This window comes from Scyliorhinus torazame, chromosome 12 (assembly GCF_047496885.1).
Source record: "Scyliorhinus torazame isolate Kashiwa2021f chromosome 12, sScyTor2.1, whole genome shotgun sequence".
NCBI classification, from domain to species: Eukaryota; Metazoa; Chordata; class Chondrichthyes; order Carcharhiniformes; family Scyliorhinidae; genus Scyliorhinus; species Scyliorhinus torazame.
Window position 1 is genome coordinate 5,389,484 of NC_092718.1, and position 26,292 is coordinate 5,415,775.

At 51.3% G+C, this 26,292-nt stretch overlaps 1 protein-coding gene across 3 annotated transcripts in view; it reads left to right on the plus strand.

Annotated features, from left to right (window-relative positions):
- Positions 1–26,292, plus strand: part of slc24a1 (solute carrier family 24 member 1) — a 325,564-nt gene that overhangs the window by 75,823 nt on the left and 223,449 nt on the right. For 2 of the 3 annotated variants that reach the window (XM_072470316.1, XM_072470318.1), the window contains exons 2-3: positions 15,097–15,144; positions 22,605–22,713. In XM_072470316.1, the coding sequence (XP_072326417.1) occupies positions 15,097–15,144; positions 22,605–22,713 (157 nt within the window). The remainder of the gene's footprint in view (positions 1–15,096; positions 15,145–22,604; positions 22,714–26,292) is intronic. The other variant, XM_072470317.1, reaches the window with a different exon arrangement.

Genomic DNA, 26,292 nt, shown 5'->3' on the forward strand with positions numbered 1-26,292 from the left:
AAACCCCCTCCACCAGACATAGCCCCACCCAAACCTTTCCCCCAGACACAGCCCCACGCAAACCCCCTCCCCCAGACACAGCCCCACCCAAACCCCCTCCCCCAGACACAGCCCCACCCAAACCCCCTCCCCCACACACAGCCCCACCCAAACCTCCACCGCCAGGCACAGCCCCACCCAAACTCCTCCCCCAGACACAGCCCCACCCAACGCCCACCCCCAGACAGAGCCCCACCCAAACCCGCATCCAAACACAGCCCCACCCAAACCCCCTCCCCCAGACAGAGCCCCACCCAAACCCCCTCCCCCAGACAGAGCCCCACCCAAAACCACTCCCTCAGACACAGCCCCTCCCAACGCCCTCCCCCAGACACAGCCCCACCCAAAACCCCTCCCCCACACACAGCCCCACCCAAACCCCCTCTCCAGACAGAGCCCCACCCAAACCCCCTCCCCCAGACACAGCCCCACCCAAAGCCCCTCCCCCAGCCAGAGCCCCACCCAAACCCCCTCCCCAGATACAGCCCCACCCAAAACCCCTCCCCCACACACTGCCCCACCCAAACCCCCTCTCCAGACAGAGCCCCACCCAAAGCCCCACCCCCACACACAGCCCCACCCAAACCCTCTCCCCAGACACAGCCCCACCCTAAGCCCCACCCCCACACACAGCCCCACCCAAACTTCATCCCCCCGACAGAACCCCACCCAACCCACCCCAGAGAGAGCCCCACCCAAACCCCCACCCCCACACACAGCCCCACCCAAACCCCCTCCCCCAGACACAGCCCCACCCAAACCCCCACCCCCAGAAACAGCCCCACCTAAATCCCCACCCCCAGACACAGCCCCACCCAAAGCCCCACCACCAGACAGAGCCCCACCCAAAATAAACCCCCCCAGACACAGCCCAACCCAAACCTCCTCCCCCAGACAGAGCCCCACCCAAAAGCCCACCCCCAGACAGAGACCCACCCAAACCCCCACCCCCGCAGACAGCCCCACCCATACTCCCTCCCCCAGACAGAATCTCACCCAAACCCCCTCCCCCAGACAGAGCCCCACCCAAACCCCATCCCCCAGACACAGCCCCACACAAATCCCCGCCCCCAGACAGAGCCCCACCAAAACCCCCACATACAGCCCCACCCAAACACACTCCCTCAGACACAGCCCCACGCAAACCTCCTCCCCCAGACACAGCCCCACCCAAACCTCCTCCCCCAGACACAGCCCCACCCAAACCTCCTCCCCCAGATACAGCCCCACCCAAACTCCCTCCCCCAGACACAGCCCCACCCAAACCCCATTCCCCAGACACAGTCCCACCCAAACACCCATCCCCACACACAGCCCCACCCAAATCCCCACCCCCAGACACAGCCTCGCCCAAACCACCTCCCCCAATACACAGCCCTACCCAAACCCCCTCCCCCAGACACAACCTCACCCAAACCCCCTCCCGCACACACAGCCCCACCCAAACTTCCTACCCCAGACAGAACCCCACCCAAAATAAACCGCCCCCAGACACAGCCCCAGCCAAACGCCCTCCCCCAGACAGAGCCCCACCCAAACACCCACCCCCAGACAGGGACCCACCCAAACCCCCACCCCCACAGACAGCCCCACCCAAACCCCCACCCCCACAGACAGCCCCACCCAAACTCCCTCCCCAGACAGAACCTCACCCAAACCCCCTCCCTAGACAGAGCCCCACCCAAACACCCACCCCCAGACAGAGACCCTCCCAAACCCCCACCCCTACAGACAGCCCCACCCAAACTCCCTCCCCAGACAGAACCCCACCCAAACCCCCACCCCCAGACACAGCCTCACCCAACCCACCCCAGAGAGAGCCCCACCCAAACCCCCACCCCCACACACAGCCCCACCCAACCCCCCCCAGACACAGCCCCCCCAAACCCACACCCCCAGAAACAGCCCCACCTAAATCCCCACCCCCAGACACAGCCCCACCCAAAGCCCCACCACCAGACACAGCCCCACCCAAAATAAACAACCCCCAGACACAGCCCCACCCAAACCCCCTCCCCCAGACAGAGCCCCACCCAAAAGCCCACCCCCAGACAGAGACCCACCCAAACCCCCACCCCCGCAGACAGCCCCACCCAAACTCCCTCCCCCAGACAGAATCTCACCCAAACCCCCTCCCCCAGACAGAGCCCCACCCAAACCCCATCCCCCAGACACAGCCCCACACAAATCCCCGCCCCCAGACACAGTCCCACCCAAACACCCTCCCCCACACACAGTCCCATCCAAACCCCCATCCCCACACACAGCCCCACCCAAATCCCCACCCCCAGACACAGCCCCACCCAAACCCCCTCCCCCAGACAGAGCCCCACCTAAACCCCCTCCCCCAGACACAGCCTCACCCAAACCACCTCTCCCAGACAGAGCCCCAACCAAACGCCCTCCCCCAGGCACAGCCCCATCCAAACCCCCACCCCCATACACAGCCCTACCCAAACCCCCTCCCCCAGACACAGCCTCACCCAAACCCCCTCCCGCACACACAGCCCCACCCAATCTTCCTACCCCAGACAGAACCCCACCTAAACCCCCTCCCCCAGACAGAGCCCCACACAATCCCCCACCCAAACACACAGCCCCACCCAAAGCCCCACCCCCAGACACAGCCCCACCCAAAATAAACCGCCCCCAGACAGAGCCCCACCCAAACACCCACCGCCAGACAGAGACCCACCCAAACCCCCACCCCCACAGACAGCCCCACCCAAACTCCCTCCCCAGACAGAACCTCACCCAAACCCCCTCCCTAGACAGAGCCCCACCGAAACCCCCACCCCCACACACCGACCCAGCCAAACTCTCTCCCGCAGACAGAGCCCCACCCAAACCCCATCCCCCAGACACAGCCCCATCCAAACCCCCTCCCCAGACAGGGCCCCACCCAAACCCCCTCCCCCAGACACAGCCCCACCCAAACCCCCTCGCCCAGACACAGCCCCACCCAAACCTCCACCCCCAGACACAGCCACTCCCAAACCCCCTCCCCCACACACAGCCCCACCCAAACCCCCTCCCGCGGACAGAGCCCCACCCAAACCCGCCCCAGAGGGAGCCTCACCCAAACCCCCACCCCCACACACAACCCCACCCAAACCCCCTCCCCCAGACACAGCCCCACCCAAAGCCCCACCCCCAGACACAGCCCCACACAAAATAAACCGCCCCCAGACACAACCCCACCCAAACCCACTCCCCCAGACAGAGTCCCTCCCAAACCCCCACCCCCAGACAGAGACCCACCCAAACCCCCACCCCCACAGAGAGCCCCACCCATACCCCCACCCCCACACACAGCCCCACCCAAACCCCCTCCCGCTGACAGAGCCCCACCCAAACCCCCACCCCCACACACAGCCCCACCCAAACCCCCATCCCCACACACAGCCCCACCCAAATCCCCACCCCCCGACACAGCCCCACCCAAACCCCATCCCCCAGACACAGTCCCACCCAAACCCTCTCCCCCAGACAGAGCCCCACCCAAACCCCCTCCCCCAGACACAGCCTCACCCAAACCCCATCCCCCAGACACAGTCCCACCCAAACCCCCTCCCCCAGACAGAGCCCCACCCAAACCCCTCCCCAGACACAGCCTCACCCAAACCACCTACCCCATGACAGAGCCCGACCCAAATCCCATCCCCCAGGCACAGCCCCACCCAAACCCCCTCCCCCAGGCACAGCCCCACCCAAACCCCCACCCCCAGACACAGCCCCACCCAAACACCCTCCCCCAGACACAACCCCACCCAAAACCCCTCCCCCATACACAGCCCCACCCAAACCCCTCCGCCAGACACAACCCCATCCAAACCACCACCCCCAGACAGAGCCCCACCCAAACCCCCTCCCCTAGACACAGCCCCACCCAAACCCCCTCTCCCAGACACAGCCTCACCCAAACCCCCACCCCAGACACAGCCTCACCCAAACCCACTCCCCCACACACAGCCCCACGCAAAACCCCTCCCCAGACAGAACCCCACCCAAACCCCCAGCCCCAGACACAGCCCCACACAAACCCACTCCCCCACACACAGCCCCACGCAAAACCCCTCCCCAGACAGAACCCCACCCAAACCCCCAGCCCCAGACACAGCCCACACAAACCCCCCCAGAAAGCGCCCGACCCAAACCCCACCCCCACACACAGCCCCAGCCAAACCCCCTCCCCCAGACACAACTCCGCCCAAAACCCCTCCAGACAGAGCTCCATCCAAACCGCCACACCCAGACACAGCCCCACCCAAATCCCCACCCCCAGCCACAGCCCCACCCAAACACCCTCCCCCAGACACACCCCGCCCAAATCCCCTCCCCAGACACAGCCCCACCAATGCCCCCTCCCAGACACAGCCCCACCCAACACCCCTCCCCAGACACAGCCCCCCCAAACCCTCTCCCCCAGACACAGCCCCACCCAAGCACCCTCCCCCACACATAGCCCACCCAAACCCCCTCCCCCAGACACAGCCCACCTAAACCCCCGCCCCAGACACAACCCCACCCAAACCCCACCCCCAGACAGAGCCCCACCAAAGCCCTCCCCACACACAGCCCCACCCAAACCCCGCCCCCAGACTGAGCCCCACCCAAAGCCCCTCCCCAGACACAGCCCCACTCAAACACCCAGCCCCAGACACAACCCCACCCAAATCCCCACCCCCAGACAAAGCCCCACCCAAGCCCCTCCCCAGACACTGCCCACCCAAACACCCCCCTCAGACACAGCCCCACCCAAATCCCCACCCCAGGCTTAGCCCCACCCAAATCCCCACCCTCAGACAAAGCCCACCCAAACCCCCACCCCAGACATAGCCCCACCCAAACCCCTCCCCAGACACAGCCCCACCCAAACCCCCTCCCCCACACACAGCCCCACCCAAACCCCTTCCCCGAGACACAGCCCCACCCAATTCCCCACCCCCAGGCTTAGCCCCACCCAAATCCCCACCCTCAGACAAAGCCCCACCCAAACCCCTTCCCCGAGACACAGCCCCACCCAAACCCCCTCCCCCAGATAGAGCCCTACCCAAACCCCCACCCCCAGACTGAGCCCCACCCAAACCACCTCCCCCAGACATTGCCCCACCCAAACCTCCTCCCCCACACACAGCCCCACCCAAACCCCCCCCCCCCAGACCGTTCCAACAATACAATAAACAATCCCAAAATTCACCCAGATACAGCCCCCACCAACAAACCCCATAAAACCCCCTCCTCCACTTTACAACCATCCCACACAAAAATACAAATACTGTCGAACTCCAGAATAACCAAACAAACAATATCATGGGCGAGGTTCTCCGACCCCCCGCCAGGTCGGAGAATCGCCTGGGGCTGGTGTGATTCCTGCCCCCGCCGTTTGCCGAATTCTCCGGCACCGGGCTCCTGGAGTGGGTGCGGTGCGATCTGGCCCCGGGGGGTGCCCTCACAGTGGCCTGGCCCGCGATCGGGGCCAATCGATCCGTGGGCGGGCCTGTGCCGTGGGGGCACTCTTTTCCTTCCGCCTTCGCCACGGTCTCCACCATGGCGGAGGTGGAAGAGACTCCCTCCACTGCGCATGCGCGGGGATGCCGTGAGCGGCTGCTGGCGCTCCCGCGCATGCACCGCCCGGAGATGTCATTTCCGCGCCAGCTGGCGGGGCACCAAAGGCCTTTCCCGCCAGCTGGCGGGGCGGAACTCAGTCCGACGCGGGCCTAGCTCCTCAAGGTTAGGGCTCGGCCGCTCAAGGGGCGGAGGATTCCGCACCTTTGGGGCGGCACGATGCCGGACTGATTCGCGCCGTTTTTGGCGCCGATCGGCGGACATCACGCCTATTACGGAGAGTTTCGCCCCATAGTCTTCAAACCCTTCAGACGGCTCCTGTTCGTGTTTCTTAACAGTCATTCTCTTCCTCCGGCAGGTTGAAACAGTAATCTCTGTCTCGGAGGTTAATCTGAAGATGAGCAGGGTGCACCATCCCAAAACTTACGTTGTTCCTGTAGAGGCCGCCTTGGCCCCACATCTTCTTGCCAACTCTGCCCCCACACCTTGACCCTTGATATATTCGGATGGTGTGGCCCTCCCATCTATACTCTCGATTGTCTTCACCTGAATCATGTTGGGACCAGTGTCCTGGTGAATCATCTAACTTGGGCTGTAGAGAAGCCTTTAAACTGATGCCGGGGGCGGGGGGCAGGGGGAGGGTGTGGGGGGTGTGGGGGGGGGGGGGGGGTGTGGACAAGTTGTGTGGAGAATTAGAAAATCCAAGTTAAATGAGAAGGTAGAAGTGCAGGTTAATGACGAGGCCTTTAAACTAGTTAAAGGGGCAGAGGGCTCGCGAGGTTAGTAAAGTTTCCAGAACACGTAGTAGAACAGAAGGTGGCAGGAATCCAACTTCAGGCAGAGCAAAAAAGGTGACGAGTGTGAGATGGGAGGTGGTCAATGCAGGATTGAGGGTGTTGGACCTAAATGCGCGCAGTATACGGAACAAGGTAAATGAGCTTGTTGCGCACAGTGAAATTGGCCGGTACGATGTTGTGGGTATCACAGAGACGTGGCTGCAAGGGGATCAGGGCTGGGATCTAAATATCCAAGGTCATCTGCCTGTCCTTTCGATAGGACATATGGGCAAAGGGGGTAGGGTTGCATTGCTAGTAAGGAATGAAGTTAAATCGATAGCAAGGAGCGATATAGGATCAGAAGGCAGAGAATCTCTGTGGGTAGAGTTGAGGAATCGCAAAGGTAAAAAGACCCGGATGGGAGTTATGTACAGGCCCCCAGCATCAGTACTTTGCATCAATATTCACCAAAGAGAAGGAATTGGTAGATTTTGAGTCTGGAGAAGGGTGTGTAGATAGCCTGGGTCACATTGAGATCCAAAAAGACGAGGTGTTGGGCGTCTTAAAAAATATTAAGGTAGATAAGTCCCCAGGGCCTGATGGGATCTACCCCAGAATACTGAAGGAGGCTGGAGAGGAAATTGCTGAGGCCTTGACAGAAATCTTTGGATCCTCACTGTCTTCAGGTGATGTCCCGGAGGACTGGAGAATAGCCAATGTTGTTCCTCTGTTTAAGAAGGGTAGCAAGGATAATCCAGGGAACTACAGGCCGGTGAGCCTTACTTCAGTGGTAGGGAAATTACTGGAGAGAATTCTTCGAGACAGGATCTACTCCCATTTGGAAGCAAATGGACGTATTAGTGAGAGGCAGCATGGTTTTGTGAAGGGGAGGTCGTGTCTCACTAACTTGATAGAGTTTTTCGAGGAGGTCACTAAGATGATTGATGCAGGTAGGGCAGTGGATGTTGTCTATATGGACTTCAGTAAGGCCTTTGACAAGGTCCCTCATGGTAGACTAGTACAAAAGGTGAAGTCACACGGGATCAGGGGTGAGCTGGCAAGGTGGATACAGAACTGGCTAGGCCATAGAAGGCAGAGAGTAGCAATGGAAGGATGCTTTTCGAATTGGAGGGCTGTGACAGTGGTGTTCCGCAGGGATCAGTGCTGGGACCTTTGCTGTTTGTAGTATATATAAATGATTTGGAGGAAAATGTAACTGGTCTGATTAGTAAGTTTGCAGACGACACAAAGGTTGGTGGAATTGCGGATAGCGATGAGGACTGTCTGAGGATACAGCAGGATTTAGATTGTTTTGAGACTTGGGCGGAGAGATGGCAGATGGAGTTTAATCCGGACAAATGTGAGGTAATGCATTTTGGAAGGTCGAATGCAGGTAGGGAATATACAGTGAATGGTAGAACCCTCAAGAGTATTGAAAGTCAGAGAGATCTAGGAGTACAGGTCCACAGGTCACTGAAAGGGGTAACACAGGTGGAGAAGGTAGTCAAGAAGGCATACGGCATGCTTGCCTTCATTGGCCGGGGCATTGAGTATAAGAATTGGCAAGTCATGTTGCAGCTGGAAAGAACCTTAGTTAGGCCACACTTGGAGTATAGTGTTCAATTCTGGTCGCCACACTACCAGAAGGAGGTGGAGGCTTTAGAGAGGGTGCAGAAGAAATTTACCAGAATGTTGCCTGGTATGGAAGGCATTAGCTATGAGGAGCGGTTGAATAAACTTGGTTTGTTCTCACTGGAACGAAGGAGGTTGAGGGGCGACCTGATAGAGGTCTACAAAATTATGAGGGGCATAGACAGAGTGGATAGTCAGAGGCTTTTCCCCGGGGTAGAGGGGTCAATTACTAGGGGGCATAGGTTTAAGGTGAGAGGGGCAAGGTTTAGAGTAGATGTACGAGGCAAGTTTTTTACACAGAGGGTAGTGGGTGCCTGGAACTCGCTGCCGGAGGAGGAGGTGGAAGCAGGGACGATAGTGACATTTAAGGGGCATCTTGACAAATACATGAATAGGATGGGAATAGAGGGATACGGACCCAGGAAGTGTAGAAGATTGTAGTTTAGTCGGGCAGCATGGCCGGCACGGACTTGGAGGGCCGAAGGGCCTGTTCCTGTGCTGTACATTTCTTTGTTCTTTGTTCTTTGTTCTAGTAGTCAGGATGTGGGGCAGAAAATAAATCAGGAGATAGAAACGGTATGTAAAAAAGGCAATATTACAATAATCATGGGGGATCTTCAATATGCAGGTGGACTGGGAAAATAGGGTTGGTAGTGGATCCCAAGAAATGGAATTTGTGGAATGTCTAAGAGGCAGCACGGTAGCATTGTGGATAGCACAATTGCTTCACAGCTCCAGGGTCCCAGGTTCGATTCCGGCTTGGGTCACTGTCTGTGCGGAGTCTGCACATCCTCCCCGTGTGTGCGTGGGTTTCCTCTGGGTGCTCCGGTTTCCTCCCACAGTCCAAAGATGTGCAGGTTAGGTGGATTGGCCAAGATAAATTGCCCTTAGTGTCCAAAATTGCCCTTAGTGTTGGGTGGGGTTACTGGGTTACGGGGATAGGGTGGAGGTGTTGACCTTGGGTAGGGTGCTCTTTCCAAGAGCCGGTGCAGACTCGATGGGCCAAATGGCCTCCTTCTGCACTGTAAATTCTATGAAATCTATGAAATGTTGTTTTGGAGCAGCTTGTGACAGAACCGACTAGGGAACAGGCAATTCTGGAGTTGGTGATGTGTAATGAGGCAGACTTGATTAGGGAACTTAAGGTGAAGGAGCCCTTCGGGAGCAGTGACCACAATATGATAGAATTTACCCTGCAGTTTGAGAGGGAGCTGCGATCAGATGTGACGGTATTACAATTCAATGAGGGTAACTACAAAGACATGAGGGAGGAGCTGGCCAGAGTTGATTGGGAAAGGAGCCTCGGGAAGACAGTAGAACAACATCAGGGTTTTTTGGGGATTATTCGGGAGGCACAACAGAAATTCATCCCAAGGAGGAGGAAACATGCTCAGGGGAGGACAAGGCATCCATGGCTGACGAGGGATGTCAAGGAGAGCATAAAAGGAAAGGAAAAAGCAGACAAGGTGATGAGGATTAGTGGGGAGTCAGAGGATTGGGAAGCCTTTAAAAGTGAGCAGAGGATAACTAAAAAAGCAGTAAGGGGGGGGGGAGAAGATGAAGTATGAGTGTAAGCTAGTGAGTAATATAAAAGAAGATAGCAAGAGATTTTTCAATATATAAAAGGTAAGAGAGAGGCAAAAACAGAAATTGGAGGGTGGCACGGTGGCGCAGTGGTTAGCACTGCAGCCTCACGGCGCCGAGGTCCAAGGTTCAATCCCGGCTCTGGGTCACTGTCCGTGTGGAGTTTGCACATTCTCCCGTGTCTGCGTGGGTTTCACCCCCACAACCCAAAGATGTACAGAGTAGGTAGATTGGCTACGCTAAATTGCAATCTAATTGGAAAAAAGGAATTGGTACACTATATTTATGAAACAAAATAGAAATTGGACCAGTGGAAAATGAAGTAATAATAGGAAACAAAGAATAGCAGAGGAACTAAATAGTTATTTTGCATCAGTCTTCACGGTGGAAGACACCAGTGGGATGCCAGAGCTCCAGGAGAACCAGGGGGCAGGGGTGAGTGTAATGGCCATCACTAAGGAGAAGGTTCTGGGGAAACTGGAAGGTCTGAAGGTGGATAAATCTCCTGGACCGGATGGACTACACCCCAGGGTTCTAAAAGAGATAGCTGAGGAAATTGTGGAGGCATTGGTGATGATCTTTCAGGAATGACTGGAGGCAGGAAGGGTCCCAGAGGACGGGAAAGTGGCTAATGTAACGCTACTGTTTAAGAAGGGAGGGAGATTTCCGGTTGCGGCGATGCACTGCTAAGCTGCACGTTTCGGCAGCTCCCGTTCTAACGGACTTTTGGGCTCTTTTCGGGAGCCCCAACGGAAATTTTTTCAGACCAAACCCAGTGTGGGGTGACGAAGGAAGGTGCCCCCCCCCGGGTGTGTATGGAAAAGACCAGTGGCAGTGGCCAGATTGCGAAGGATCCTTTGGAGCAGCAGCAGAGAAGAGAAGGAAGAAGCAAGATGGCAGCGGATGGAGCCCAGACGACATGGGGCCCGGACCAGCAGGAATTCCTTAGACGGTGTGTGGAGGAACTAAAGAAGGAGGCGCTGGCGCCGATGTTATTGGCAATCGATGGGCTGAAGGAAACACAAAAGGCCTAGGCGATAGAGCTCCGTGGAGTGAAGGCAAAGGCAGCCGAAAGCGAGGATGAGATACAGGGCCTTGTGGTAAAAACGGAGACGCATGAGGCGCTACATAAGAGATGTATCGAAAGGCTGGAAGCCCTGGAGAACAGCTCAAGTGAACCTCCGGATTCTAGGTCTCCCCGAAGGAACGGAGGGAGCTGACGTTGGGGCTTATGTGAGCACGATGCTCCATACGCTAATGGGAGCTGAGGCCCCCTCGGGCCCCCTGGAGGTGGAAGGGGCTCACCGGGTCCTTGTGAGAAGACCAAAGGCGGGAGAACTACCAAGGGCGATAGTGGTGAGATTTCGCCGCTTCACGGACAGAGAGGCTGTTTTGAGCTGGGCCAAGAAGGTACGGAGTAGCAGGTGGGAGAATGCGGTGATACGAGTGTATCAGGACTCGAGCGCGGAGGTGGCGAGAAGGAGGGTGAGCTTTAATCGGACCAAGGCGGTGCTTCACAGGAAGAAAATAAAATTTGGGATGCTGCAGCCGGCGCGATTGTGGGTCACGCATCAGGGCAAGCACTACTACTTTGAAATGGCGGATGAGGCATGGACCTTCATCCAAGAAGAGAAACTGGACTAGAACTGAGAGACTGATGTTGGGGGGGAAACAACAAGGTTGTTGTACAGAAGTGTAAATTGGGGAATGGGAGGTTTATAGTATTGAAACGATAGACGGGGAATCTTTCTCCTCTAGATGGGGGGACACGGAGAAATGTGGGCGCCGGTGGAAAAAGGAACTGAGAGGGGGGATGGGGAATGAGGGAGCTGCGCCATAGGGGGCGGGGCCGATAGGAAAGCGCGGGGTTTTTCCCGCGCTATGGAGATGATGGCGGGAAGACAGGCGCAGGAAGGAAGAGAGTTCCACACGCAGGGAGGTCAAAGAGAGAACGGAGGAAGCCGGGGTCAGTTAGAGTTAGCTGACTTTTGGAAGCATCATGGGGGGAGTAACCATGCTAGATGGGGATCTGGCGGGGGGGGGACTAACTGGGTTGCTGCTGCTGAGAGCAAGGGGGAGCTGGCAAGAGAAGAGGTGGTCGGGATGGGAAGGCGCCGCCTGGGGGATGGGTGGGTGCGCGGGACCCGGACGGGGGGCTGGCCTAGAATAGGGGAGGGGGGGCGGGTGGCCCCCCCAATCCGGCTGATCACGTGGAATGTGAGAGGCCTGAATGGGCTGAGTAAGAGGGCCCGGGTGTTTGCGCACTTAAAAAGACTGAAGGCGGATGTAGTCATGCTTCAGGAGACGCTTCTGAAGGTGGCGGATCAGGTTAGGTTAAGGAAAGGATGGGTGGGACAGGTGTTCCACTCAGGGTTGGACGCAAAAAAGTAGGGCGCCGATACCGGAGAATTTTGCCCCAGATTGGTGCCGATAGAACCAATTTGTGACCTGTCTCCTTGCCCCTACCCGTGGTGGAGGATGTGGAATTTTGGGTTGTGTGGTGATCTGTACATCTGTACATACACCAGGGACTACAGACAGATGTAACAGCCACAGCATCACTAGAGGGCAGCATCAGAGACGGGTATAAAGGGTCCAGCCCAAGGCAGGATCCGCCTCTTTCAGAAGCACAGGGCTAGTGAGCAGCAGCAGACAGAGACAGCTCAGCACAGGCAGCTTACCTTAGCTTCACTGGTCATACCTCGCGACTGTATTATATCTAGTTAAGCTCTGGAACGGAACAAACCCACTGAATAAAGTATTTGTGTTAACTGGAAGTCTACAATCTTTATTCAGACTTAGGGAATAACATAGGCCGGGCCCACCTTTAGGGCCGAAAATGCAAGACGAAGATCTGTGACACCGCACTGCACTCATTAACCACCCCACACAGCCGCCTGAACAGCGCTGTGCTGAATTACTGCCCCATTGCACTCACAATTCAGTAGGGTCACTGCTTTAATCTGAGGGCATCAATTTATCTTTAGCACTGTGCTACGGGAGACATGTTCCCCTCCTTTCTCCCAACTTTTTCTTTCCCTCCTCCATTTTTCCCCACGATTGGTTGTTTGATGTGTAGTCTGCAGACAAATCACATTGAAGTCCAACTTGGGCTGGAGTCACTAAAGAGCAAGGATTCAGTCCTTCAAATCAGTACAGAGAACTGAATTTGCTCAGCCACCCCAGATCTCACAACCATCGCTACAGAGGCACACTCTCAGTTTGACGAACACCTTATTATAAAAATAATCTATTAGAGAAAGTACAAGCAGCAATCTTCTGCCTCCCCCACCCCAGATGAGGTCCTGTGAATATCGTGTTAGATTTGGAGGATAACTAGTTATCAGGAGAGAGTCCAGTTGACTGTGGGAAGATCTCCCACTTTGATTGGATTTGATTTATTATTGTCACATGTATCAGTATACAGTGAAAAGTATTGTTTCTTGCATGCTGTACAAACAATGCATACCGTACATAGGGAAGGAAGGAGAGACTGCAGAATATAATGTTACAGTTATAGCAAGTGTAGAGAAAAGATCAACTTAATACGAGGTAGGTCCATTCAAAAGTCTGACGGCAGTAGGGAAGAAGTTGTTCTTGAGTCGGTTGGTACGTGACCTCAAACTTTGGTCTCTTTTTCCTGACGGAAGAAGGTGGAAGAGAGTTTGTCCGGGGTGCGTGGGGTCCTTAATGATGCTGGCTGCCTTTCTGAGGCAGCGAGAATTATAGACAGAGTCAATGGATGGGAGGCTGGTTTGCGTGATGGACTGGGCTACATTCACAACCTTTTGTAGTTTCCTGCGGTCTTGGGCAGAGCAGGCTCCATACCGAGCTGTGATACAACCAGAAAGAATGCTTTCTGTGGTGCATCTGTAGAAGTTGGTGAGGGTCGTAGCTGACATGCCAAATTTCCTTAGTCTTCTGAGAGAGTAGAGTCGTTGGTGGGCTTTCTTAACTATAGTGTCGGCGTGGGGGGACCAGGACAGGCTGTTGGTGATCTGTACACCTAAAAACCTGAATCGCTTGACCATTTTCTACTTCGTTACCATTGATGTAGACAGGGGCACGTTCTCCACTACACTTCCTGAAGTCGATGACAATCTCCTTCGTTTTGTTGACATTGAGGGAGAGATTATTGTCATTGCACCAGTTCACCAGATTCTCTATCTCATTCCTGTACTCTGTCTCGTCATTGTTTGAAATCCGACTCACTACTGTGGTGTCATCAGCAAATTTGAGAATCGAGTTGGAGGGGAATTTGGCCACACAGTCTTAGGTGTATAAGGAGTATAGTAGGGGGCTGAGGACACAGCCTTGTGGGGCACCGGTGTTGAGGATGATCGTGGAGGAGGTGTTGTTGCTATCCTTACTGATTGTGGCCTGTGGGTTAGAAAGATCAGGATCCAGTCTCAGAGGGAGGAGCCGAGGCCAAGGACACGGGGTTTGGAGATGAGTTTTGTAGGAATGATGGTGTTGAAGGCTGAGCTGTAGTCGATAAATAGGAGTCTGACATAGGTGTCTTTGTTATCTAGGTGTTCCAGGGTAGAGTGCAGGGCCATGGAGATGGCGTCTGCTGTGGACCTGTTGCAGCGGTAGGCGAACTGTAGTGGATCGAATCAACTCCAGCCTCCCGGATTGCTTTGTGCCATGACTAACCTTTCGAAGCGCTTCATGATGATGGATGTCAGAGCCACTGGACGGCAGTCATTAAGGCACGCTGCTTGACGTTTTTTTTGGTACAGGGGTGATGGTCGTCTTCTTGAAGCAGATAGGGACCTCAGATTGTTGTGAAGAGAGGTTGAAGATGTCTGCGAATACCCCCGCCAGCTGATCCGCTCAAGACCCGAGTGCTCGTCCGGGTACCCCATCCGGGCCAGTGGCTTTCCGTGGGTTGACCTTCGAGGAGGCTGCTCTGACGTCTGCAGTGGTGATCTCAGATACAAGTTCATCCACGGCTTCTGGGGTGGAGGGCTCGCTCTCGCTGACCTCTTGCTCAAAGCGGGCATAGAATGCGTTGAGCTCATCAGGGAGGGGGGCATTGGAGCCGGTGATTTTACATGCCTTCATCTTGTAGCCCGTTATGTCTTGCAGACCTTGCCATAGAGGGCGGGGGTCCGTGTGGCGAGCCTGGGACTCGAGCTTGGTCCGGGACTGTATTTTGGTATCTTTGATGGATTTCTTTAGATCATATCTGACTTTCTTGTATCGGTCAGGGTCGCCTGATTTAATGCCTCAGACCGAGACTTCAGCAAGCAGTGGATATCCCTGTTCATCCAGGGTTTCCGGTTGGGAAACACGCGGATTTGCTTCTTTGGCACACAGTCACTTTCCTTCGTTGTGAAAATTTGGAAAACGATATTGTGGGAGAGGAACGAGGATCCGATGTGTCACAAGGAGACTAGCGGTTATTTTCTCATTCAATGTTTTCGTCAATCCAAAACTGTGAAATAGTCGAATTATCAATAATTCCCAATTTCTCTTTGCTTACATGGAAAAGAACATTGATTCAGAGTCCGAAGAGATGGAAGATAACAGCAGGCTTAAGGTAAAGTCAAAGCCACCTGTTATGGACCAGTGTTTAGAGAACCCCAAAGTGTATCATGAAGTTCACCTGACCCACAACTTTTAACAGATTGTGGTATGGGGAGCACACGGCCCACTCTATAGGTGTGGGACAGCAGAAATGGAAAAGTATTTTTTAAAGCAAAACAATGTTTATCCTATGAACTCAAGTTAACCTTTTTAAAACATAGTGAACATCTTAGCAACCATTAATTCAAATACAACCCCCACAGAATACAACACTAAGTAATACTTTAAGCTTTCCTTTTTAACATCCATACGACTTAAAAACACCTTTTACCAGAAGCACATCAGGTTTAAGTCACTACTGTTATTAGTTTTAAATCACCAGGATCGATTTACAGTCTTTAGATTACAGAGAGAGATTCACGCACCTTCTGGCTGTGACTGCAGCTATCCAGCTCTGAAAACGAAACTAAAACACATCCTGCAGCAAACAGCCTAAAACGAAAGTAAAAAGCTGACAGACAGCCCAGCTCCACTCACTCTCTGACATCACTGCAGTAATAAACACCCATTTCATAAAGGTTCTCTCACTACAGATATTTATATACACACCCATTTATAAACACCCATTTCTTAAAGGTACTCTCACATGATACTTCCCCCCCCCCCCAAGAAAATAAACCATCAACTTCAAGATGGTTTAATTTTTCACCTTTTCACCATTCTTTGAGAAATGTACACAGTAAATATACTTTTTCGTTTCAAAAAACAACACACGCAAACAGGTACAATAATATAGTCCATTTTTTTTCTTCTTCCTCCAACTGAAATCCTTCTCGATTGACAGTCTCTTTGAACAAGAAGGTCTCTGCACAATCCGTCTATTTCTCTACGCCTCGGCATTTCTCTTTAAAGTCAGATACTTTAGTTCAATCTGATCAGAGCCCCTTGTAATTCTCCAACACAGGAGTATTGGTTACCACAGCTTTCAGGCAGTCAAATGCCTGTTGAAACTCCGCTGTCCACTGAAATTTTCGACAGTTCTTCAGCAAGTCCATCAGTGGAGCAATCACGCTACAAAACATTTGCACAAATGTTCGATCAAATCCACTCATGCCAAGAAATCGCGTTATTTCCCTTCGTCTTGAGGGTATCGAAAACTCCGCAATGAAAGTGACTTGGGTTTTTCCAAATTCACTTTTGGCTAGGTTTATCACCAAACCGCCTCCTGAAGTTGATCGAATAACTCCATCAGATGTTTTAAATGTTCTTTCCATGTCTGGCTGAAAATTACCAGATCGTCGATGTATACCGCACAATTGGGTAATCCTGAAACAATTTTGTTAGTTAACCGTTGAAATGTGGCTGGGGCGTTTTTCATGCCAAATGGCATAACTTTGAACTGGTGTATACCATCTGGAGTCACAAAAGCTGAAATCTCCTTTGCCCTTTCGGATAAAGGTACCTGCCAGTAACCTTTAAGTAAATCCAGTTTAGAAATAAAAGCTGATTGTCCCACTTTCTCAATGCAATCCTCCAAACGTGAGATAGGATAAGAGTCTGTTCTTGTAAATGCATTAACCTTTCTGTAGTCCATACACACCGTTGGGTACCGTCTGGTTTTGGTACCATCATTATGGGTGAGCTCCATTGGCTGCAACCCACTTCAATTATGCCATTTTTAAGCATACTCTCAATCTCTTTGTTAACCTGTGCCAATTTTAAAGGGTTAAGTCTGTATGGATGTTGTTTGATTGGAACAGCATTTCCCACATCTACATCATGTACCAGGTTCATGGCACCGTGGCTGGCTCTGCTGCGCAGCTGGGCAGGAAGAAGAATGGCACGGCTATAGTGATAGGGGATTCAATTGTAAGGGGAATAGACAGGCGGTTCTGCGGACGCAATCGAGACTCCAGGATGGTATGTTGCCTCCCTGGTGCAAGGGTCAAGGATGTCTCGGAGCGGCTGCAGGGCATTCTGGGGGGGGAGGGTGAACAGCCAGCTGTCGTGGTGCACATAGGCACCAACGATATAGGTAAAAAACGGGACGAGTCCTACAAGCTGAATTTAGGGAGCTAGGAGTTAAACTAAAAAGTAGGACCTCAAAGGTAGTAATCCAGGATTGCTACCAGTGCCACGTGATAGTCAGAGTAGGAATGTCAGGATAGAGAGGATGAATGTGTGGCTTGAGAGATGGTGCAAGAGGGAGGGATACAAATTCCTGGGACATTGGAACAGGTTCTGGGGGAGGTGGGACCAGTACAAACCGGACGGTCTGCACCTGGGCAGGACTGGAACCGATGTCCTAGGGGGGGGTGTTTGCTAGAGCTGTTGGGGAGAGTTTAAACTAATGTGGCAAGGGGATGGGAACCGATGCAGGAAGTTGGAAGGTAGTAAAACAGGGACAGAAATAAAAGGCAGTAAGGGGGAAAGTGTAAGGCAGAGAAGCCATAGTCAAAAATCAAAAAGGCGACAGTACAAGGTACAGGGACTGAGGGGAGCTCAGTGAATAGGACCAGGAATACTAGAAGAAATAAAACAGGAAGTGAAAACATTAATGGTAAGCGACGCGGCAGGTTGTTACATGAAGATATGGGTTCAACGACAGGGAAAATTAGGAGAAAGGTTAAGAGGAAATATAACTTAGGAGACGTTACTGATCGAGGTGTTAAGATTCAGAACAGAGGTAAAAAAGCCAACATAAGTGTACTTTACCTGAATGCTCGTAGTATTCGGAATAAGGTAAATGAGTTGATGGCGCAAATCATCGTGAATGACTATGATTTAGTGGCCATTACTGAAACACGGTTAAAGGATGGTCACGACTGGGAGTTAAATATCCGAGGGTATCAAACTTTTCGGAAGGACAGAGTGGATGGTAAGGGAGGTGGTGTAGCTCTGTTATTTAAGGATGACATCCGGGCAACAGTAAGGGATGACATCGGTGCTATGGAGGATAAGGTTGAATCCATTTGGGTGAAAATCAGGAATAGTAAGGCGAAAAAGTCACTAATAGGAGTAATCTATAGGCCACCAAATAGTAACATTATGGTGGGGCAGGCAATAAACAAAGAAATAACAGATGCATGTAGAAATGGTACAGCAGTTATCATGGGGGATTTTAATCTACATGTTGATTGGTTTAACCAGGTCGGTCAAGGCAGCCTTGAGGAGGAGTTTATAGAATGTATCCGCGATAGTTTCCTAGAACAGTATGTAATGGAACCTACGAGGGAACAAGCAGTCCTAGATCTGGTCCTGTGTAATAAGACAGGATTGATTCAGAATCTCATAGTTAGGGATCCTCTCGGAAGGAGCGATCACAATATGGTGGAATTTAAAATACAGATGGAGGGTGAGAAGGTAAAATCAAGCACTAGTATTTTGTGCTTAAACAAAGGAGATTACAATGGGATGAGCGAAGAACTAGCTAAGGTAGACTGGGAGCAAAGACTTTATAGTGAAACAGTTGAGAAACAGTGGAGAACCTTCCAAGTGATTTTTCACAGTGCTCAGCAAAGGTTTATACCAACAAAAAGGAAGGACGGTAAAAAGAGGGAAAATCAACCGTGGATATCTAAGGAAATAAGGGAGAGTATCAAATTGAAGGAAAAAACATACAAAGTAGCAAAGATCAGTGGGAGACTAGAGGACTAGGAAATCTTTAGGGGGCAACAGAAAGCTACTAAAAAAGCTGTAAAGAAGAGTAAGATAGATTATGAGAGTAAACTTGCTCAGAATATAAAAACAGATAGTAGAAGATTCTACAAATATATAAAACAAAAAAGAGTGGCTAAGGTAAATATTGGTCCTTTAGAGGATGAGAAGGGAGATTTAATAATGGGAGATGAGGAAATGGCTGAGGAACTGAACAGGTTTTTTGGGTCGGTCTTCACAGTGGAAGACACAAATAACATGCCAGTGACTGATGGAAATGAGGCTATGGCAGGTGAGGACCTTGAGAGGATTGTTATCACCAAGGAGATAGTGATGGACACGCTAATGGGGCTAAAGGTAGACAAGTCTCCTGAACCTGATGGAATGCATCCCAGAGTGCTAAAAGAGATGGCTAGGGAAATTGCAAATGCACTAGTGATAATTTACCAAAATTCACTAGACTCTGGGGTGGTCCCGGCGGATTGGAAATTAGCAAACGTGACACCACTGTTTAAAAAAGGAGGTAGGCAGAAAGCGGGTAATTATAGGCCAGTGAGCTTAACTTCGGTAGTAGGGAAGATGCTGGAATCCATCATCAAGGAAGAAATAGCGAGGCATCTGGATGGAAATTGTCCCATTGGGCAGATGCAGCATGGGTTCATAAAGGGCAGGTCGTGCCTAACTAATTTAGTGGAATTTTTTGAGGACATTAACAGTGCGGTAGATAACGGGGAGCCAATGGATGTGGTATATCTGGATTTCCAGAAAGCCTTTGACAAGGTGCCACACAAAAGGTTGTTGCATAAGATAAAGATGCATGGCATTAAGGGGAAAGTAGGAGTATGGATAGAGGATTGGTTAATTAATAGAAAGCAAAGAGGGTTAATGGGTGTTTCTCTGGTTGGCAATCAGTAGCTAGTGGTATCCCTCAGGGATCAGTGTTGGGCCCACAACTGTTCACAATTTACATAGATGATTTGGAGTTGGGGACCAAGGGCAATGTGTCCAAGTTTGCAGACGACACTAAGATAAGTGGTAAAGCAAAAAGTGCAGAGGATACTGGAAGTCTGCAGAGGGATTTGGATAGGCTAAGTGAATGGGCTAGGGTCTGGCAGATGGAATACAATGTTGACAAATGTGAGGTTATCCATTTTGGTAGGAATAACAGCAAAAGGGATTATTATTTAAATGATAAAATATTAAAACATGCTGCTGTGCAGAGAGACCTGGGTGTGCTAGTGCATGAGTCGCAAAAAGTTGGTTTACAGGTGCAACAGGTGATTAAGAAGGCAAATGGAATTTTGTCCTTCATTGCTAGAGGGATGGAGTTTAAGACTAGGGAGGTTCTGCTGCAATTGTATAAGGTGTTAGTGAGGCCACACCTGGAGTATTGTGTTCAGTTTTGGTCTCCTTACTTGAGAAAGGACGTACTGGCGCTGGAGGGTGTGCAGAGGAGATTCACTAGGTTAATCCCAGAGCTGAAGGGGTTGGGTTACAAGGAGAGGTTGAGTAGACTGGGACTGTACTCGTTGGAATTTAGAAGGATGAGGGGGGATCTTATAGAAACATATAAGATTATGAAGGGAATAGGTAGCATATATGCGGGCAGGTTGTTTCCACTGGCGGGTGAAAGCAGAACTTGGGGGCATAGCCTCAAAATAAGGGAAAGTAGATTTAGGACTGAGTTTAGGAGGAACTTCTTCACCCAAAGGGCTGTGAATCTAGGGAATTCCTTGCCCAGTGAAGCAGTAAAGGCTCCTTCATTAAATGTTTTTAAGATAAGGATAGATAGTTTTTTGAAGTATAAAGGGATTAAGGGTCATGGTGTTCGGGTACTCTTCCAATACTTTAAGCTTTCCTTTTTAACATCCATACGACTTAAAAACACCTTTTACCAGAAGCACATCAGGTTAAAGTCACTACTGTTATTAGTTTTAAATCACCAGGATCGATTTACATTCTTTAGATTACAGAGAGACTTTAATACACCTTCTGGCTGTGACTGCAGCTATCCAGCTCTGAAAACGAAACTAAAATACACCCTGCAGCTAACAGCCTAAAACAAAAGTAAAAAGCTGACAGACAGCCCAGCTCCACCCACTCTCTGACATCACTGCAATAATAAACACCCATTTATTAAAGGTACTGTCACTACAGATATTTATATCCACACACACCCATTTATAAACACCCATTTCTTAAACGTACTCTCACACGACACACCAAAGAATTGGATGGTTTTGATATAGAACTAGAGTGGATTGGGTGAGGGAATTTACTTTAATCAGGGGTTTTGGTAGGAAATTATGGGCTCCCATGAGTGAGTTATAAAGCTAGAATCCAAGTGGGAAGAAGATTGCCTGTCCTTGTCAGTTCCAGTCAATCGGTTCCAGGAGTAACCCAGCAGAGATTCCTGACAATGTGATCAGGTGGCACAGAGTGTTGCAAACTCAATGACCTTGACCAAGGGCATGGCGCCACATTCTGCATTCCGCAGTGTCCCATTCCCAGCTGCTCAATTTTGTGGAATTGTCACATGGAGATGTAGAGAAAAGGAAGTCTTGCACATTTCCTATTGACTGGCTGTACTGTGTGTCTGCTTAGATCTAGAATTGAAACGGCAGTATTCCCCTTTACAACAATAACTTGCATTTATATAGCAAAACATCCCAAATCACTTCACAGGAGTGTCATCAGACGAAATTCGACACTGAGACACGAGGAGAAATAAGGATAGGTGACCAATACTTGGTCAAAGAGATGGCTGTTATGGAATGTCTAAGCGCAGGAGATCGAGGTAGAGAGGGGAGCTTTAAGGAGGGAATTCCAGAGCTTGGTGCTCGGACGTTTGAATGCATGGCCACCAATAGCGGGCAACTAAAATCTGGGGTGCGCAAGAGGCTAAAATTAGAGCAGCCACAGATTATTTTAGAGAAATATTCGCAAATGGTATTGAGTTTCTTTTTAGATCATAGATCACAGATCATAGAACTCACAGTGCAGGAGGAGGCCATTTGGCCCATCAAGTCTGCACTGGCCCTTGGAAAGAATATCCTACTTAAGCTCACACCTCCACCCTATCCTCGTAACCCGGTAACCCCCCACCTAACCTTTTGGACACTACGGGACAATTTATAACGGCCAATCCGCCTAACCTGCACATCTTTGGATTGTGGGAGGAAACCGGAGCACCCGGAGGAAACCCACGCAGACACGGGGAGAACGTGCAGACTCCGCACAGACAGTCACCCGAGGCCGGAATTGAACCCGGTGTGGTGTTCTCTGTGTTGCTTATTTCAGGATGGTTGGCGTAGTGTTCCACAAAGACCATAAAATAGCTTTAACGTAAACAAAGCTATGATTGTATTTACACTACTAAACTGGGATTCGACATGTAGTCCTTAAGAATATGCAATTGATCAATAACATCTAACTACACTCATCTACTGCTAATCGCACTACTGGTATAAACTATAATCTAACCTTAGTTACACTATCTGCTCTTCTGACAGTCACTAGCTAACTCCTGCATCCACTCCTCCCCTAAGGTCTAGCATCACTGCCTTCTATACCTGTATCTGTAGCTCCCTCTCGTGGCTACTCTCGTCACTACATTAACCCATGCAATGCTGATAGTCGGTGATAATACCACACCCTGGAGCTGTTAGGCAACAGTGCTAACCACTGTGCCACCTTGCTGCCCCATTTGTTTGACATTTTACTTAAACTTGAACTAGTTATCTCTGAATATGCATGTGCAATCTCTGGTTTAAATTGTATGCAATATCTGGTGTTATTTTCTCGTTCGATATTCAGCCCAAATCGATTCTAACACGAGGAGCCAGCACCCCCTCATTACACAACAGCATGCTACGGAACACCATCTTCCAGCTCATGATCAACACACTGGACCCATTGACTGAAGGTAAATGACTGGATTGGTGTCTGGCACACTGTCAGAGCTGCTTATTTAGCACCTGGGGACTTCACCAAATTGGTTCATTCGTTATGAGCAGGCCAGGTGAGATGCCTGTTAAGAGTTACTGCGTTTGCTGAGAAGTGGGATGTTTATTTTTCATTTGCTGAGCACTGTGCTGCAATGACCTCCGTTCATGTTGATTCAGCTCCTTCTCCGCTGGGCCAAGTGCTGGCAAATGAGGTTAGGTCAAAGAGATCTAGGAGTACAGGTCCACAGATCACTGAAAGGGGCTACACAGGTGGAGAAGGTAGTCAAGAAGGCATACGGCATGCTTGCCTTCATTGGCCGGGGCATTGAGTATAAGAATTGGCAAGTCATGTTGCAGCTGTATAGAACCTTAGTTAGGCCACACTTGGAGTATAGTGTTCAATTCTGGTCGCCACACTACCAGAAGGATGTGGAGGCTTTAGAGAGGGTGCAGAAGAGATTTACCAGAATGTTGCCTGGTATGGAGGGCATAAGCTATGAGGAGCGATTGAATAAACTCGGTTTGTTCTCACTGGAACGAAGGAGGTTGAGGGGCGACCTGATAGAGGTATACAAAATTATGAGGGGCATAGACAGAGTGGATAGTCAGAGGCTTTTCCCCAGGGTAGAGGGGTCAATTACTAGGGGGCATAGGTTTAAGGTGAGAGGGGCAAAGTTTAGAGTAGATGTACGAGGCAAGTTTTTTACGCAGAGGGTAGTGGGTGCCTGGAACTCACTACCGGAGGAGGTAGTGGAGGCAGGGACGATAGGGACATTTAAGGGGCATCTTGACAAATATATGAATAGGATGGGAATAGAAGGATACGGACCCAGGAAGTGTAGGAGATTGTAGTTTAGTCGGGCAGTATGGTCGGCACGGGCTTGGAGGGCCGAAGGGCCTGTTCCTGTGCTGTACATTTCTTTGTTCTTTGTTTGTTCTTTAGGTGGGCAGGTCAGGTGTCTTCCATGCATCAGTGCAGACTCGATGGGCCGAAGGGCCTCTTCTGCACTCTTCTGATCAGAAATAATTAAAAGAATAGGAAATAGTACTTCACCTCGACAGCAAAATTAGTTCAATTTAATTCAAATTAATCTATCATTGATTGTAGTGAAACCCTAAATCTAGCAATCAGGTGAGGACATTCTGTCCTTTTTAAGCTATCACGGTCCTGGAAGGAGTGTCCATTCTCTCAAAGTCAGACAAACCAGTTTGATGAGAGACAGATCTATCAATTGAACTCTTTCAATGAAAACCTTTCTGTGCAAAATTATTGTACGGGAAAAATTGCGTGGGAAATGGGAGTTAAGAAGCAGAAAGACATTTGCAGTGACAATATTTGTAGAATCATAGAATCCCGAGAGTATAGAAGGAGGCCATTCGGCCTATCGAGTGTGCACTGACCCTCTGAAAGAGCAGCCTACCTCGGTCCACTTCCCCGCCCTCTCATCGTAACCCCATAACCCCACCTAACCTGCACATCTTTGGACTGTGGGAGGAAACCGGAGCATCCGGAGCAAACCCACGCAGACACGGGGAGAACGTGCAGACTCCACATAGACAGTCACCCAATGCCAGAATTGCCCCCGGTCCCTGACGCTGTCAGGCAGCAGTGCTAACCCCTGTGCCACTGCGCCACCCCTATTGAATGAGTTGCTAATTTCTCTGGATTCAGGTCAAGAGTTTAAATGTTGTTGGAAAGAATGGAGATTGGCATGAATTTTGTTCTGGATAAAAACCGAGAGCAAGATTTAATTCCACAACCTGGAACCAACTTGCATTTGAGAAACATTTGTAATTTGTTACCATTTATTAGGGTGAAAGATCAGCTGATGTCCAATGAGTCATTAATAAACAGGGGTAAATTACATATATATTTTTAAATCTTCGTTACCCCCATGTTACATCTTTACCTTTCCACAAAGCTTATTCTAGAGAACAGACAAGGGGTCTGGAGTACATCTCAATGCAGCTTGTGTATGGCAACAACTTTATGATGTTTATAAGAACATAGAGCATAAGTAGGCCGTGCAGCTGTTGGAGCCTGGTCCATCATTATTCCTGATCCTCTGCCTCATTTCCACATCCTTCACTATCCCTATAATCTCTTAACTCCCAAAAATCTATTGACCTCAGTCTTGAATACACCCAACAGCGGAGCCTTCTGAGGTCGAGAATTCCAAAGATTCCCACATTGAGTGAAGAACTTTCTCCTCATTTCAGTACAAAATGGTCAACCCCTTATTGTAAACCTGTATCCCCACGTTCTCGATTCCCCAGTCAGGGGTAACATCCTGCCAGAATTTACCCCATCAAGCTCCTTACGAATTTTACATTTTCCAATGAGATCACCCCTCAGTCTCCTAAATCCCAGAGAATATTGACCAAACCTCCAACTGTCCTCTCCATCTAATTGGCACCCCATTGTAGAATAATCATTGAAAAAAGCTTGAAATTCTCAATAAAATGCTGCCTCGTTCACGTGTCAACCTCCTGTCTTGTTGTCAAACTATCTCTGACCCGGACTTCCGGTTGCGGCTATGCGGAGCTAAGTCGCACGTTCGGCAGCTCCCGCTAAAAACGGACTTTTGGGCTCTTTTTAGGGTCCGTAACGGCGCTTGTTCGACGTTTCCCGGTGTGGGAAGGGGACAGTAACATTCCCCCGATAGTGTGTGGAGTGGACCAGGAACGGGGCGATTAAAAAAAAGTGGCATTGAAGCAAAGAAAGGTGCGAGGGAGGAGGACCAAGATGGCGGTGGGCGGAGACCAGGCAGCGTGGAGGCAGTGGGCGCAAGAGCAGCAGGAGCTTCTCCAGCGCTGTTTTAAGGGACTGAAAGCCGATGAAGGCTTCAATCGATAAGCTGCTGGAGACCCAGACGGCCCAAGGGGCGGCGATCCGGCAGAAGGTCTCGGAGAACGAGGACGAGATCCTGGGCCTGGAGGTGAAGGTGGAGGCGCACAAGGCGCTCCACAAGAAATGGCAGGCGAGGTTCGATGAGATGGAGAACCGGTGGAGGCGGAAGAACCTGCGTATCCTGGGTCTCCCAGAGGGGCTGGAGGGGTCGGACGTGGGGGCCTACGTGGTCACCATGCTGAATTCGCTGATGGGAGCGGGGGACCTTTCAGGGGCTCTTGGAGCTAGAGGGGGCCCGAGTGCTGGCGAGGAGGCGGTGCTGATGCGGTTCCACCGGTTGGCTGATCGAGAGTGTGTGTTAAGGTGGGCCACGAAGGAGCGGAGCAACAGGTGGGAGAACGCGGAGGTCCAGATTTACCAGGATTGGAGCGCGGAGGTGGCGAAGAAGAGGGCCGGTTACAACCGGGCGAAGGCGGTGCTGCACAGGAAGGGGGTGAAGTTCGGCATGCTGCAGCCGACGCGTCTGTGGGTCACCTACAAGGATCGACACCATTATTTTGAGTACCTGGAGGAGGCGTGGGCCTTTGTTCAGGCTGAAAAACTGGACTCAGGTAGGGGTGGTCTGGGAGGCGCTGAAGGCGGTGGTCAGAGGAGAGCTGATCTCCATTAGGGCACACAAGGAGAGGGGGGAGAGGAGAGAGAGGGA